General features: G+C 40.1%; 1 protein-coding gene across 1 annotated transcript in view; it reads right to left on the reverse strand.

Moving 5' to 3' along the window:
* Positions 1-17,905, reverse strand: part of szt2 (SZT2 subunit of KICSTOR complex) — a 167,784-nt gene that overhangs the window by 120,400 nt on the left and 29,479 nt on the right. The window contains 11 exon segments of the mRNA XM_017304280.1: positions 31-234; positions 434-547; positions 1,040-1,157; positions 1,309-1,477; positions 1,626-1,714; positions 1,815-1,893; positions 2,287-2,523; positions 2,600-2,805; positions 9,409-9,523; positions 9,673-9,825; positions 12,989-13,134. Of these exon segments, the coding sequence (XP_017159769.1) occupies positions 31-234; positions 434-547; positions 1,040-1,157; positions 1,309-1,477; positions 1,626-1,714; positions 1,815-1,893; positions 2,287-2,523; positions 2,600-2,805; positions 9,409-9,523; positions 9,673-9,825; positions 12,989-13,134 (1,630 nt within the window).

Genomic DNA, 17,905 nt, shown 5'->3' on the forward strand with positions numbered 1-17,905 from the left:
ATCAGCTAGGCTTGGGAAACACAGACAAACCTTTAATAAGAGACAAAGAGAAAGGAGGGATATGATCATCTCTCTCTCGCTCTAAAATGTGATTCACAAAGGCAGAACAGTCAGCTGCAGCTAACGGGACCTCTCTGTCACTGAGTTCCTGCTCCAGGCTGGTGTGGAAGAGGCTGAGAAGGAACTCATTGGGAGGACTGGAGGTGCTATGAATAAGATCTTCATTCGCTACACCTGAGCAGAAAAATTTCAAAGAAAACAGTTGGTGATGTATGTAACGGGTCTCTCTTGCAAATTAATGAGTCTCAAGAAATTTTTCTGTATAAATGAAGGAGTAATAATAATAAAACAAATATGGAATCCATGTATACACAGGAATTTATATCATGTCAATTCTAAGCACAGAGGAAAGAAAGATAAATAGATACAGTACCTGTATTGAATGTGAAGAAGAAGAGTTCAACCTGCTGACAACTTGGAAGAAGTTGGATAAGATCAAACTGGAAGGGAACCATTTGGATGCTGTCCTCAGATAATGTTCCATCTCCTGTAAAGAACAGCACATTCATTGATCAATGCACAAAAGCCTTCACACATTAGCAATACAAAAAGAAACTCACTCAGCACAACTAGGCTTAAATGGTAAATGGACTGAACTTATGTAGCGCTTGTCCAGTCATTTTGACCACTCAAAGTGCTTTACACTAGAGTCACACTCACAAACGCTCACACATTTATACGCCGATACACAGATTGGTAGGCTCTCTTTGTCTCCAGGGGCACATCGACACATGGCAGGAGGAACCTGAAATTGAACCTACAACCTTCCGATCACAAGACGACGACTCTACCCACAGAGCCAGTTGCCCCAATAATAAGTGGTTAACAGCACTTACTCTGAAAACAATATAAGTTAATGGAACTAGATAGATTTTTAGTATGAAATTGTGAAAGTGGTGGTAAAATGTCAGCTAAGGGGCAAAAATCTCTATGGTGCGTTAAGTACAGTTAGTCTTATTGTAAGGTGCTCCTTTGTTACCTTGGACTACTTTGTTTGCAGTGGGGAGAGAGCAGGTCTGGTCCTTATTTTGACACAGCTGATTTAAATACTCAAATGTCATCATGGTGGACATGCATGCCAGATCCCTTGGGAAAATCTATAAAAAAAATTTTAAAATTTTAAAAAACTTTTTTGAACAAAGCATGCTGGCATCTTGCATGCTGACAATTAAAAAAAACAACAACCAACTATATGCACACAAAGATTTAATCAGTCTATTCAAATGCTGTTGCATAGGTAATACACACGGCTTGTGGAATGTCTTGGTATACGAGGCCCTGGAAATGTCGCTGCTGATCCATGCAGTTCATCACCGAGCCACTCTGTGGTTCTACCCAACATTCTGTCACCAGGTTAAGCTCTGTGTCCATGTCCACAGCTTCCACCTCTGTGTCATTGTCATCATCTGTAGAAAAGCTAGAGTGCAATAGGTGGGAAACAACTCATATGTTTTACAAGGAAAGGCTCCTCTGATGACATGGACCAATATCAAAGTCACACTGCTGGTCCACCGTAACCAAAACACAACCGAAAGGATTCTGTAGAACATCAGTGGCTGTCATACCTGTCCTTGCTAAAGGTTGAGTGAGGTGGAAACAGAATGTACTGAACAATACAAGAGTGACTCTCCTGCTCTCTGTTGCCTGACATGATCTGATGATAACAAAAAGAACAGGCATCAGGTTACAAATCACACATGAATATCACATATTACAAACTAATCATGACATAGCTTTCAGCTCTTGTTTTTTACCTTCATTGGCAGCTCAATCACCATGTTTATGATGCCCTCCCCACTAGAGGCAAAGTGAAAACCTTCCGATAGGCGAATCCTACAAGGATGTTAAAAAAGATTTTCATATCCAGGGAACCACCAGTAAAGTGAGAGATGATGTGCAGAATTTTATTTAGGTTTAGCTTGTTTGGTTTTAAACTTATATGCATATTTTCCAAATATTTAATTAAATATGTAGTTACTCTATTATGTATATAAAATAATGTGACCACTGCATTTACTCCTTTAATTCCAGTGTTTTGGCCTGTAATGCCTAGTGGATTGAAAGTGGACCTTTATTCATTGCTAGTTGACAAATGTCCCTCTGTTATCAAACTGCATTCTAAGCCAATGGCCTCAAAACATTAACATTTTCTAACAAGTTTGGCGTTTATAATTTACTTTATAAAAGTAACTAAAATGTCAAAATTTCCTAAGACTGAAAACTTACTCAGAGAGCATCGACAGGATGTGAGCGATAGCCTGCATGGTCACAGCAGGTCCATGGCTGCTCTGTACTCCCCACACCCACCGCCGGTGTAAGAAATAACGTGATAGCGAGGCCAGGGTTGATGAGGCTGTTCGGTTGGCTGCCATGCTGAGGGGCACAGTGCTGTTGAAGGGCACTGGGAAATTCTCCATGCTGAAAATAAAGGGAGTCCTGAAGTCCTCAGGCAGTTTCTCATACCTGTAAAGAAGTTCTTTTTATAGTAAAATCAGATTCTCCGATGAAAAAGAGTAAGTCTTAAATGACCCGTACTAACCTTATCAGCAACTTCTCAAGAGGCTTACTGAGGACCACCACACAGGGTCTATCTGACAGAGCAGGCTTGGCCACGGGAACCAGGGGAGATTTAGATGGAGACACATGGCCCACTGTCTTCCTCTTGGCCTTCGGTGTTGCTTCTTTGTTCTGAACACGGTGAGGGAAACGAAGCTTCAGGATTTGCTCTCGCAGCTCATCCACAATCTGATAAAGGAAAAAAAAAAAAAAAGAGCTATGAGTAATGAGCTATTAGATCATTGTGACAGTTGAGTCTGTTTGTACAGCACATATTGATCTAACTAAGTGTTCTGATTAATATTATTGTGTTTTGACATGTAACAATTGTTGAGAACACATAGAATTAAAGGAAATTAAATAAAGACAGGTGAAGCACAGGGGGTAAGATTACGACAAAGAGTAAACTTTTTGTGTTTGGAGCCAAGTCCTACACAAAACAACCAACATAATACAACCAAATCACCTGGCACATAGGATTTGTTAGAGGAAATATGCTGTGGAAATCCATAATGTATATTACCAAATCCATGCAACTTCAGTTTGTCTGACTTGTTTATTGGGACAAAAGCTGCTAATTAAAAACTTTAGGTTTACTTGGTGCAAATAAAAACCCACTGGAAAAAAATTAATATAAAAGGTGTAAAACAGATGGGTAAATAAATACACACTGTGAGAACATGTGTAAAAATGGTCCCAATTAACAAAGATGGACAAAAAAAATAAAGTAATGACAAAACAGGATCTAAAAAGGTGACATGTTGATCCACATCTATTTTTATTTGTACCTTGCCAGTGAAAAACTAAGTCATTTTAACATTGAAAATCAGCAAAATTATATTCTTGATGAAGTGATCTTGACCTGTAGTTGTCCAGGCTTTCAGAAGATATTTAATACTTTTGCTTAGACTTTGGCCGCTTTCACTTATAGTACTGTAGGTGTGCTTGTTCCCACCCATGTAGTGTAGAGAGAAAACCCCAGCAAAAAAAATAAAATAAAACCACCGCCAAAAAATTACACACAAGTGGAAAAAAATATACAGCCTCCAACCTGAAAGAAGGCTAAAGAGTTACAGTACCTCTATTTCCAGGTCATCACTTTAAAAGAGGTTTAACATGGTGCTGCATAGAGCTGGGCTTAAACTGGATTCAGAAATTATTCACCAGTGCTTCACTTTTTCCACATTTTACTATGTTACAGCTTTATTCCAAATTGTATTAACTTAATCTCTTTCCTTAAAATTCTACACACATATACTCATTTGCCATCCAGCTCACCAGCTTACCAGAGAAACCTGTAGGACTGTCCAACCAAGAGATTCTCTGGTCTGATGAGACAAGGTTGAACTCTTTGGAGTGAATGTCAGACATCATGTTTGGAGGAAACCAGGCACAGCTCATAACCAGATTAATAGGGAAGAATTGTGGTGGCAGTATCATGCTATGACAATATCTTGCAACATTATGAACTGGCAGACAAGATAGAGGGAAAGATGAATGCAGCAATATACTGAAACATCCAGGATGAAAACCTGCTCCAAAACATCCATTCATCTATCCTTTATCATACACCCTTGTCACTATTGGGCTCGGAAGAGATGCTGGTGTCCATCTCCAGCGGTCAATGGGTGAGAGGCGAGGTACACCTTGGACAGGAACATCTCTGGACAGGTCTGAAAATGGATGCAGAGATGTCTCCCAATCACCCTTCTGGAGATGGAGAGGAACTGCAAAGAATAATGGATCAAACTGCCTAAAGAAAGGAGAGCTAAGCTTGTGGCATCATAATTTGGAGGTAGAAAGGCCTCAAAAGAGGGCGTCCAGACACCTGTAGAGGATATGAATCCTTATCTGCAATGCTCTAGGGGTTAGGACAGGAAGGCAGGGTCCGTTTTTTTATTATCTAGAAATAGGTGGCATTTCCAGTTCCAAATGCCATGGCCTCCATTTGGAACTGGAAATGAAGACAAGGGCTGGGAGGGAGACAAACAAACAGGATGAATCACCGAAATTATTTTACTTTTGCATACAAAAAGATAAACATTCCATGAGGTTTTTCACTGCACAATATACTGCTTTGAATAAATGAAAAACATGAAAAATAATAAATACAAACGCAACAAAATCATAAGAAATCATCCTATGTTCACCATGTTCCATCTTGCTTCAAAAATGTAGCTACTTTAAAACAGCAGTGATAAAGTCCATCCATCCATCCATCCATCCATCCGTCCGTCCATCCATCCATTGTCTTACACACTTATCCCTAGTGGCGTCGTGAGGGGTGCTGGTGCCCATCTCCAGCGGTCAGTGGGAGAGAGGCGTGTTCACCCTGGACAGGTTGTCAGTTCATTGCAGGGCAACACAGAGACAGACAGGATAAACAATCATGCCCACACACAACTAGGGAGAATTTAGAGAGACCAACCCAACGGTCATGTTTTTAGACTGTGGGAGGAAACTGGAATACCCTGAGAGAAACTCTATACAGAAAGACCCTGGGCTTTTAGCTGAAGACAATCTGTTAGTGAGTGGACATCTCTCTGGTGGAGTCAGAGAGGAACTGACTCTTATCAACAGAAACAGGATAAGAAATGATGGATCTGAATATCAGGTTGGTCTGTTATGTACTGTACATAGCTGGTAATCTACCTGTTAAAAGAAAATGTACTCTATCATATTACATGAACTGCATTGCATTGATAGAGGCTTTACTTTCTCCACCTTGAACTTTGAACAATTCCATGCATATGGCAATGAAGAAAAATGTATTAATCATACTGCATTTTGTATCGCACAGCTGATATGTTAGACCTTTTAAAAAGCAATATGTGAATGAAAGTGACATGTGAAACATGCACATTATTCCACATTGTAATATGTTTTGTAATTATAGTGCACATTTTGAAATAAATGCATTTGAGAAAATCATTGCCTCTTTATTAAATGTTTATTTTCCAAAGAATTTTTAAAAGTTCAAAACAATAAACTACCTATTTAATATTAATTACAAATAACTCTTAAGAAGTTAAAGAAGTACTCTGTGAGAGTTAATATTAAGATCTAACACTGGATTAGTGTTAGTAAGTGTTAAATTATTAACTCCAGCAGATTTGATATCTGACACTTTATAAGGGTTAAGGTACTAACTCTCCAAAAAGAGTCATCAGGAAAGCTGGCTCTGTACTTGGACTGAAACTGGAGACCCTGGAAAATGTGGTGGAGAGGAGGACAATGAAGAAGCTGTTGTCCATCATGGTCAACAAGCTTCACCCTCTCCACCACACAGTGGACAGACAGCGGAGCACTTTCTCACACAGACTGCTTCAGCTCCGTTGTCGTAGGGACAGATACAGGAAATCCTTCCTGCCACAGGCCATCACTTTGTATAATAAACGTTAAGTCACCATTGTACAGATTTGTCTTGTACAGATTGTTCACAAAGCACTATTGTATAGATTATTAATATTCACTGTTCATATTGTACAGAATCTTACATTCTACATTTTATAGCATTTTTTTATTATTATTATTGGTAACTTGATCTGTGTGTATGTGTATGCTGCAACTGCACAGTAATTTCCTGTCTGGGATGAATAAAGTATTTATATTCTATTCTATTCTAAATGAACACTTTCTGGTGTGGACCCATATAGACACTTTAAAAGTGCTGAAATCAAATCTGACGGAGTTAATCTGGGCCTCCTGGATTTGCTGTGTAGTTGATTGAAGATTAAACCAGCTGATGGAAGTTTATTCTGTATAAATTATAAATTTTTCCAACTACAGTATAAATCATCTTTTGCTCTATTATTCTGTCTCTGGTGTGTTAAATAAACCCTGATCCTCCCTGAATTTTATCTTTAAGTTTTTGGATAAACAGCCTTTATTCYCTCATTTTAACATGAGTGCAGCATCATAAATCCTACACTAGACTGCAGCTTCATAGGTAAATGTAGTTGTAGCTCATAAGATAAATATTAATGAACAAATAAGATGAATATTAATTTAACAGTGAGTGTACATGGGGAACTATATGGTTTGTATTTGTTCTCAGATCTGTAACCAGTACACTGTTTAATCTTTCAATGTCTTTCAGAACTTTTCAAATGTTTATCATATTTCTAACCGGCACCTTCCTCACTTTTATTTTTGTGTTTTTCAGCYGTTGCTCTGCAGTTTGACCGAACGCTGACTCTTGAGGACTGCAGTAAAACTGTCAAGAAGTGGCTTCATTACACATCGAAGACATCGTAAGGAATCAAAGTGAYGCCAACCAGAGTCTAACTGGGGTTACCACAACTTGTACCGTTTCCCTGGTTCATACAGTACAAAGCTTAACCTCATGGACTCTGTTCTTTTGTGGACAACAAACTGTTCTGACAGTCAAAAAGGAGTCAAATATGTTTAAAGATCTGTCCCTCTCTTCTTAAATAAAATGTTATATCAAACCTATGTTGTYATTTTTAAACTTTTGTACACAGTTTACCCATGATCAGCCAATAATATAGTGTTTAAAACGAGTGAAGAAACTTTTAGTGGTATGTTATATAGACCTATCAGGCCTAAAAAAGTCCATAAATCCTTAGCTTTCATTCAATATGAAATCAACCCAAATCTGCATGTAGATCCACATTCAGATGATGGTTGAATCAATGTTGATAGTTATGGTTGAAACCCTAATGTTGACTCAACATACAAGTCACCAACCACTTTCAATGTCGATTCAATGTCTCTGCCTAGCATTGATTCAATTTTGTTTCAATCATTCTGTGCTATCTGGGTACTAACCTAAAATAATTATTTGAAAGCTCTGCAGACTCTGAGAATGATTCAGTTCTAGCAGAACTGACAGTTTGTCAGCTGCTCTACCAGCAAAGAAAAGACATTGGATTTGTTTTATACAAATACCAAGGATTCATACGTCTTCAAACCAAGACCTCCTCTGGGGAAATCAGATCACAGTCTTGTTATTCTCTACTCTGAATTATGAACCTATTGTCCAGAGATTTTTGCCTGTCAGGAAAATATCTAAGAAAGTCATCACAGGAAGTCAAAGAAGCTCTACAGGACTGTTTGAAGCCTTGAAGCCCTGTGGAGGGCCCGTTTTGAGGTCCAGTCATAACATGTAAGCAGTGATGTCAGTAACACGTTACTAAGATTCTGACGATGGACAACTTTTTTTCAGAAACGAGTAATCTAACGCATTGCTATTTCAAATCCAGTAGTCAGACTACAGTTACTTATCGAGATCACTTTGCATTACTATTTTTTTTTTTGTAATTTAGTGACCACCGTTTCTACATAGACAATGGAGGGAGATGCGCATTTTGTTGCTGGAAAAACAGGAACTATTTTGAGTTTCGCTCGCCAAGTCTGATTATTATTAGCAGCTTTGGGCTTGATTTTTTTCTAAAGTCGCTCGCAGATTTAATGAGTTGCAAGTTGCGAATTCAGGCTTGCAAATAAGCAGACATAAACACCAGAATTAGTCTGACATCCAGTTAGTTTTAGTCCATCATTTCCCGGATGGTCCGTCCCGCTGCGTCTTTGTTAATTTCAAGTTAATGTATTACCTGTGAATGACGTCGAGCTTCGGATTGCGCTTCAGAAAACTGCAAACATCAAGACTAATTTGAACAGCGCAACAAACGTGAAAACAGCTGTGAATGAACGTGTTCGTAAAGTTGCCCAACTAAACGCCATCATAATTATTAATATTAAGATAAGTGTCACAAATCTGTGCAGCCATCTGAGCTGTGGAGCCGCAGGTGGAGCACTGCGCTGTGTCAGCACATACAGGGCCGTAACGCAAAACCTGGAGGCTGGGGCAGGGAGGGGTGTGGGGTCTGAAATCCTATTTATAGTTGTCCAGACAGTGGAACACACAAAAACACACACAAATTACTAACATTTTTTGTACTGTTCTAATTATTAAACAATCTCTACTTCTTACAAGTGGAAATACATTTTTGATGTTACTATTATAAAATAACTTGCAATTAAGTTTTGGCAAAGCTCAATGTAAGTTTCACAGGTGGTGAAGCGTTGGTATCAGCAGCTGCTAAAAGTAACTAAAAAAGTTACTTTTAATGTAACGTAGTTACTTTCTAAATCAAGGAAGAGTAATCAGTAATCTAAGTTACTTTTTCAAGGAGTAATCAGTAATCTGATGAAAGTTACTTCTTCAAAGTAACTATGCCATCACTGAGTGTAAGCTTGTTTGCATCTTACTCAAGCAAACAAGCTTGTATAATCTCTTCTGCCGTTATCTGTTGGGGCAGGAGCATCAGAGTCAGGGATCTAAAAAGGCTCAACAACTTGATAAAGAAGGCTGGTTCTGTTCTGGGGACTACTGTGAAACTTCTGAAGATGATGGCACAAAGAAAGATTTCACATAAAATCAAGAAAATTATGGACAATCCTGACTAACCTCTTCCTGAGATCAGCCATCACCATCTACAATACCTCTGGAGAATTTTGAATTAATGTGGTTTTTTTTATTAATTTATTTATTTTTTTGTCATAGTACCCCCAAGAATTTAAAACTACTTTCACCCCTGGTTGTAACAGGTCTGGATGTTGCATAACTTGTTTCTTTTTAAAGCTATTATTCTCTGCTGTAATTCCACCTAAATAATGCATACCATTGTTACTAGTTGTACTGGTAAAAGAGGCATGCTAAAATAACTGGCATAACTGTGAAATGACAATAAATCTAATCATAACAGGTTCTCCTGCATCCCACAAGAAATTATGGGATGATTGTTTATTTTCAAAATGCTAAAGTACCTTGTTTCTAATGTTAGCTGGTGTCCCAATGGGAAAGCCCAGGCGCAGAACCATGCAGGGTGTCTTAGAGATCAGACGGACAAGATAAAAGGATGTGGGAATTTGATCCGATGAACTGTGGAGTCAAAGTAAAAAAAAAGAAAAGAAAAAGCGTTTCAGTATTATGTTCTCCAAAAGAATCAAGAATGTGTATATGGGTTTTTTTGAAGAGCACAGAAAGAGCAATGGTCGCAAACAGTGATAAACTTTTTTTTTTTTTTTTACCTGTATATCAGTTTGACATATGAGTAACCTTCCACCAATACAAAGCTACTGCAGTCCCTCAGCAAGGATGTGAGAGCAGAGTGTGAGATGCGACACTGGATGGTGCTATAGCGGCCATTGTTTCCAGCTGTGTGCAGGTGTTTGGGAACAGGCCTGGAGGGACAACATTAACCCACAATCTGACTGATCAGGTTAAGTACAGATAACTATTGCAAAATTATACCAAAGACAAAAAAGGTAAGAATAAATTTCAAAGTGTTACCTATAAAATGTTCCACTAGGGAGTTCCAATAGGTGTGCACATGGATGAGAATTAGTTTCTCTCTGCTTCTAATCATACTAAACATTAAAACTTTTCTGAGCATATGTGATTTTTTTTCCTTAGGTAAATCTCAACAGTACAGAAAAATCCCAGTTTGGTATGTTTTCAAGAGAATAAAATAAAAAGTGGTCACTGCAATAGATTGTTTTAAACCGAACACAGAATAACTAAAACCTCTTAACAGTTATTGTTATTTAGGAAGATTACAGATAGTTGATATTTGAGGGGAATTTTTTTTAAAATCATTATGCAATGCTTCAGGCAAATGCAACACAATTTGAACTTTAGCAGATGTTTCTGCCATCCCAGCTCAATTCAATTTATCTATATAGCACTAAAGGAAAATGAGAATACTGACTGCATATTACAAACGGCCTCACATGAAAGATGGGTGTAAGTGGTTAGATAACTTAGGGCTCCAACATGAGAAATACCAAAGAATAAATTGTTTCCTGACCTGAGCCCACACCCTGAGCAAGTCTTAGATCACTGGTTTATCTAAACTTAGAAGAAAGTAACTCAGTGAAAAGCCCAAGGGAATCTCCAAGACTGAAGGCCTTTTGCTGCATGTCTTTCTCTTCTCTCTCTTCCTTATTTACTGTCCATTTACTGTTACATAAAAGCCACAGCAGCCTTAAAAACATCTCTAGCAAAAATGTTTTTAACAAAGAACAAAAAAAACAAAGAACAAAAACAACTCTAGTTGACCTATCCAACAACTACAAATAAACGTCTTCCCTCTTCAAATGTCTTTATTTCCAGAATATGATAAGAAGGTATCAAATAATTCCACTTGTATTTTACTGAATATCTCCTCTTTGAACCATTTTAAGCTCTCTATTGGCCATCCTACAGTGCATAACTGCTCAATTGAAAATACTAATGACTTCCATAAGGAAGGGAACTGCCATGACTTCCTAATGGCAGCGAATTCCAGTTTACTCAAACTTTCTATCTTCCTTGAGCTAAGAGCAACTGTTGATATACACTGCTCAAAAAAATAAAGGGAACACTCAAATAACWCATCCTAGATCTGAATGAATGAAATATTCTCATTGAATACTTTATTCTGCACAAAGTTGAATGGGCTGACAACAAAATCACACAAAAATCATCAATGGAAATCAAATTTATTAACCAATAGAGGCCTGGATTTGGAGCCACACACAAAATTAARGTGAAAAAACACACTACAGGCTGATCCAACTTTAATGTAATGTCCTTAAAACAAGTCAAAATGAGGCTCAGTATTGTGTGTGGCCTCCACGTGCCTGTATGACCTCCCTACAACGCCTGGACATGCTCCTGATGAGGTGGYGGATGGTCTCCTGAGGGATCTCCTCCCAGACCTGGACTAAAGCATCCGCCAACTCCTGGACAGTCTGTGGTGCAACGTGACGTTGGTGGATGGAGCGAGACATGATGTCCCAGATGTGCTCAATYGCATTCAGGTCTGGGGAACGGGCGGGCCAGTCCATAGCTTCAATGCCTTCATCTTGCAGGAACTGCTGACACACTCCAGCCACATGAGGTCTAGCATTGTCCTGCATTAGGAGGAACCCAGGGCCAACCGCACCAGCATATGGTCTCACAAGGGGTCTGAGGATCTCATCTCGGTACCTAATGGCAGTCAGGCTACCTCTGGTGAGCACATGGAGGGCTGTGCGGCCCTCCAAAGAAATGCCACTCCACACCATTACTGACCCACTGCCAAACCGGTCATGCTGAAGGATGTTGCAGGCAGCAGACCGCTCTCCATGGCGTCTTCAGACTCTGTCACGTCTGTCACATGTGCTCAGTGTGAACCTGCTTTCATCTGTGAAGAGCACAAGGCGCCAGTGGCGAATTTGCCAATCCTGGTGTTCTCTGGCAAATGCCAAGCGTCCTGCACGGTGTTGGGCTGTGAGCACAACCCCCATCTGTGGACGTCAGGCCCTCATACCATCCTCATGGAGTCGGTTTCTAACCGTTTGTGCAGACACATGCACATTTGTGGCCTGCTGGAGGTCATTTTGCAGGGCTCCTCCTGTTCCTTCTTGCACAAAGGCGGAGGTGTAGCGGTCCTGCTGCTGGGTTGTTGCCCTCCTACGGCCTCCTCCACGTCTCCTGGTGTACTGGCCTGTCTCCTGGTAGCGCCTCCAGCCTCTGGACACTACGCTGACAGACACAGCAAACCTTCTTGCCACAGCTCGCATTGATGTGCCATCCTGGATGAGCTGCACTACCTGAGCCACTTGTGTGGGTTGTAGAGTCCGTCTCATGCTACCACGAGTGTGAAAGCACCACCAACATTCAAAACTGACCAAAACATCAGCCAGACAGCATAGGTACTGAGAAGTGGTCTGTGGTCCCCACCTGCAGAACCACTCCTTTATTGAGTGTGTCTTGCTAATTGCCAATAATKTCCATCTGTTGTCTATTCCATTTGCACAACAGCAGGAGAAACTGATTGTCAATCAGTGTTGCTTCCTAAGTGGACAGTTTGATTTCACAGAAGTGTGATTTACTTGGTGTTATTATTGTGTTAAGTGTTCCCTTTATTTTTTTTTGAGCAGTGTAGCTCCCTACACCATCCTTCTCAAAGGTCATCTTCCTTTGTTATAAAACATGCTGCTCTTGACTGATTGCCCTCGCATCTCTCTGGCTACTCTGTTCATTCAACCGAACTCCTTCAGGTCAGATGCCCTTCCTGTTACACCAGGTCTGTCTTATGGTTCCATCTTTGTATTATCTATCTTCACCCCATTGACAATGCATCAGCAAGTTCGATTTGCACTGATTTGTGTTTTATATCCAGCAGTGCTTTTAGTCACTCTGTTCCCTACCCCTGAAATTCCCTCACATGCTGTATGTGAAACATATACTCCACCCCCCCACAGTTACAGTAAATAAAAAGTATTACCATAATTATCCTAATTATAGCCACACGAACCTTTATAAATCCAAATTATTTTAAATGATTTGAATATAAAGATAAAAAGATGGGTTCCTCACAAGTCATGTTCAAGGATAATAGCAATCCGGTGCATGTGTAACCATCGTTGCCAAAAGTTTGTGTCCATAGAGAGGATGGGTTTCCAGTATGATGCAAACTGGGACTGAGATGGGTCTTTGGATCCACTGTGCTGCAAAGACAAAACCTGAAGGAGGAGGACATAATTTAGTTAAAACAGATTAACACAGAGAAGAGAGGCTGTTTTTGCTACTACATAACCAGATTGGTAATGTGAATTGGCTCTTAGCACTTTTCACCTGGGGGCCAGAACATAGGTCTGGCAACCTTTAATCAATGTTATACAAAAACAACAGATTGAAAAAAAAAACAAACTCTGGAATTCAGCCATTATACACGTGTGGACAAAATTATTGGTACCCCTCTCTTTATGACCTCAAAGCTGCCAATGGTCACTGAAATTACTTTAAACTGGCAGAAGACATAAAAATCTACTGAACTAGGTAACTACAAAATTTCTGAAAAAAGGGGCCTGCACAGTGTGCGGGCTCATTGAAGCCCAACGTTCTGCTCTGATGTTGCAAATTAGCAACAATGCTAAGGTGAAGTAAAATGTAGTCAATAGCATGTGGAGTATTATTATTATGTTGAATAAGATGGACCAACACCATTCAGTATGTAGACATAAGTGTATAAGCTAAAATTAGCTAAAATGTTAAGGTTAGCTAGATGCTGTCTGTAGCATGTGTGGTATCAACAGCATGTCATTGACTTACTACATTCAGTATGCTAAACATCACCAATACATTTTTAAAATCAGCTAAAATTCTCATTTTAGCCAAAAGGGTAATGTTAGCCTTATAGTAAAAACTAGCTATAAACCTAACATTATCATGACATGCTAGTCATAATGAGTGACTAGCATGTTGATACTACCAGAAGGATGAAGATTATCACTACCATGTTAACCAACATAAAATTACTCCAGTCAGTGTGCAAACATTTGTTTATAAGCTAAAATTTGCCAAAATGGTAAAGTTAACTTAATTGCTGCCAGTAGCACATGAGTCATCGCTAGTATGTTGAGTAACAGACCTGGAATTATTCACTGACAGTGTTCTGTGTTTCATCAAGACCTGCACTGACAATGTCACAGTGAAAAAATTTTATTGGCTCCTCCCAAACAAAAAGGCATGGATGACTCAAAGTCCGGTGGCTGCTTAGAGCAAGGCAAGCTACTTTCAAGTGTGGGGACAAGGCCCTCTAAGGCTTGGCACAGAGCAACCTAAAGACAGCGTTGCTCTTCTTGTAAGAACTACAAATAGAGGATTGAGGAGCACCTGGACAATAACAACAGCAGGCAGGTTTGGTTGGGAATTCAGCACATTATCAACTACAGGATCAGCCACAGAGCAGCCGGAGGTGACATCTCACTTGCAGAGAAGCTGAACCACTTCTTCACTTGTTTCAAGTCAGAGCCTCCAGTGGCAGCTGTTCCAAATGCAGTAGTGCAATTAAGCGCCTCTATTTTCAAGGTGGTGGAATGTGAGGGGAGACACTCACTAGTCTGTCAACCCCAGAAAGGCAGCGGGACCTGATGGTGTTCCTGAATGTGTGCAGAGGAACTGTGCAGAACAGCTGGCTGGGATCTTTACGAAGATCTTTAATTGGTCCCTGTCTCAGGTCAGAGTCCCATCCTGCCTGAAATCCTCCATCATTGTTCCCATTCCTAGAAAAATCACCCATCACTTGCCTGAACGACTACCAACCAGTGGCTCTGACCCCGTTGGCGATGAAATGTTTTGAAAGACTTGTTCAGAGTCACATCTTGACGTTATTCCTTGCACCTTTGATGCACACCAGGTTGCCTGTAGAGCTAACAGGTCGACTGGGATGATCTTGCCACTGTCCTGCATGCTGTCTTTTCCCACCTGGAGTACTGGAAGAGTTACACATCCTCCTCATTGATTTCATCTCTGCATTCAATACCATCCTCCCTGACAGACTGGAGTGCAAACTGTCAGACCTGGAAATCCTCTCTTCCACCACCTGTTGGTGAATTAAGGACACCCTGATGAATYGCAAACAAAGAGTCAAAGTGGGTGTCCATACCTCTACAGCTATCAGCACTGGCTCCCCCCAGGGCTGTGTGCTCAGCCCTCTGCTGTTCACGCTGTACACACACGATTGTGATTCAGTCCATCAAAGTACCACCCTTGTTAAATTTGCAGACGACAGCAGTGGGTCTCATCTCAGGGGGTGGTGAGTCTGCCTATAGGGAGATTCATCCACTATGCTGTGGAGTGATACAATTTGCTCCAACATCTGCCATCTGGCTACAGATACAGAAGTATTAAAGCAAGGATAAACAGACTAAAGATCAGTTTATACCCAGTGACCGATATTGGACTTAATTTACTTGTTGCAAAATCTTGTTTTTAACTTGCATTGTTTCAAAATTAGCATCTTGTGGCACTGAGGATTAAATATACCATATTTTCCACACTATAAGGCACACCGGATTATAAGGCACACCTTCAATGAATGGCCTATTTTTAACTTTTTTCATATATAAGGCGCACTGCATTATAAGGCGCATAGAATAGACACTACAGTAGAGGCTGGAGTTACGTTATGCATCCACTAGATGGAGCTGCACTAAAGAGAATGTCAACAAAACAGTCCGACTCCGGTCGGTGAGGAGAGCCTCCCGCGACTGGGCCGGGGCGTGGCCGGACGATGGTCACCTTTCTCCGTTCGCGCACAGCATGTTGGTGGAGAACGTGGTGCTAAATGACCTGCAGACGACCTGATTATAGACGGTCGGTAGGTAGATAGGCCAGTCAAACTTTATTAACAAACCAGCGATCTGACAACTATCCCAGCATGCATCGCACGCTTCTTCTTCTACGGGGGAAAATGAAGTCGGCGGCTGCTTACCATAGTTGCTAGACCTGTTGTGGCTCAATATTGGTCCATATATAAGGCGCACCAGATTATAAGGCGCACTGTCGGCTTTTGAGGAAATTGAAGGTTTTTAGGTGCGCCTTATAGTGCGGAAAATATGGTAATTTCTTAATGTTGTATAGTTAATTATTTTTACGTCATGCTGCTAATTGATATGTATTACTGGATTGGGCAGCGTCTATTAGTCGCAAGGTGATGCAGTGAGTTATGTCCAGAAAACCATTCTATCTCGATGCAGGATGAGCAGAAATCTGTCACAAAAATATTAGTAGCACCATCATTTATTATCAGATATATCTATTAAATACGATTGAAAATAAAGCTGAGAAAACTGATGTTTGATACATAAATTCTCCCTGATACAAATGTATAAACAGTTTGGTTTCTGTTCATTCTGTCAAGATGCAAGAAAAGGCTAATTTTTCTTAAATTGGTCAATAGTTTTATTTTAAATATGTTGTAGGAGCCGTAGTTTGATGACTGTTATAAATATCACCATGTTTTATGAACCGAGGGAATTGGTTTTTGTCGCTTGTTTAACTTTTATGAATTGCAGCGGCTGAGGTGTGCTGCAACAAGCTAAAAAGCAGGTGAAGAACAAAACCAGACAAAACTACTTTTATCCTGCTTTTTCTCGCTCTGTGTGTTGTTCCGTTTGGAACAATCACTCCAATCAAACAAATTAACTGTCAATGAGACTTCTCCACCTGTCCACAGGTATTTTGGCCTCATGACCCCTCAAGGCGAAACCACTCCAGTTCACTCAAGAAACAAGAAAGTTCTACGTTAGAAAAATATTTTTAAAAATATGTGCATCTACAGCAGGAAGCATGAAGTGCTCTAAAGCTCCCAGGTAGATGGCTGCGTTGACCTTAAACCTCAGAAAACACAGTGGACCGACACTAGAAGATGACATGACACCCAACCCATCACTGACTGTGGAAACTTTATACTTGACCTCAAGCAATTCTGTGCCTGTTCTCTCTTCCTCCAGACTCTGAGACCTTGATTTCCAAAGGAAATGTAAAATGTACTTTCATCAGAGAACATAACTTTGGATCACTCAGCAGCAGTCCAGCCCTTTTCCTCTTCAGCCCAGGTGAGACACTTCTGATGCCGTCTCATTTTCAAGAATGCGACAGCTGAAACCCATGTCTTGCATATATCTGTGTGTGGTGGTTCTTGAAGCACCGACTCCAGCTGCAGTCCACTCTTTGTGAATCTCCCATACATTTTTGAATGGGTTTTGTTTCATAATTCTCAGGATGAAGGTATTCCTATTGCTTCCTATTTCTTGTACACTTTTTTTTCCTACCACATCTTTTCCTTCACTTCACCTCTCTTAATGTGTTTGTCCACAGAGCTGTGTGGACAATCAGCCAAGACCTTTTGTGACTTGCTCTCTTGTACAAGGTGTCAAAGATCATCTTTTGGTCATCTGTCAAGTCAGCAGTCTTCCCCATGATTGTGTAGCTTACAGAACTAGACTCAGGGACCATTTATAGGCCTTTGCAAGTGTTTTGAATTAATTAGCTGATTAGTGTGTGGCACCAGGTGTCTTCATTACTGAACCTTTTCAAAATATTAAAGTTTCTGAGATACAGATTTTGGGATTTTCATTAGTTGTTGTAAGAGCAGAAATACTATTTATGGAGTTGTTTTTGCAAAAGGATTTTTGGCACCTCGTTGGGTGAAACTGACCTGACACGGGGAGATTATTTGGGAATTTGGTTTTGTACTGATGAAACTGTAAGACAAATCCGTGGATGTGTAATAAATCTCCGAGCTCACCTTGGCCTTGCAGAAAGAATTGTCTCCGTACGTTTCCTTTACTTATATATTTGAGAGTTTAGCCACCTTTCAATTCTCCAATATTGTCAGTTGTAAACATCAACATTAAAAGAAGTAAACATTTGAAATATATCAGTCTATATGCACCAGAGGAAATCCAATTTCATTATTTTTTTAAAAGCAATTGTGGGGGGTTTGGC

The sequence above is a fragment of the Poecilia reticulata genome, linkage group LG4 (genome assembly GCF_000633615.1).
Source record: "Poecilia reticulata strain Guanapo linkage group LG4, Guppy_female_1.0+MT, whole genome shotgun sequence".
Lineage (NCBI taxonomy): Eukaryota > Metazoa > Chordata > Actinopteri > Cyprinodontiformes > Poeciliidae > Poecilia > Poecilia reticulata.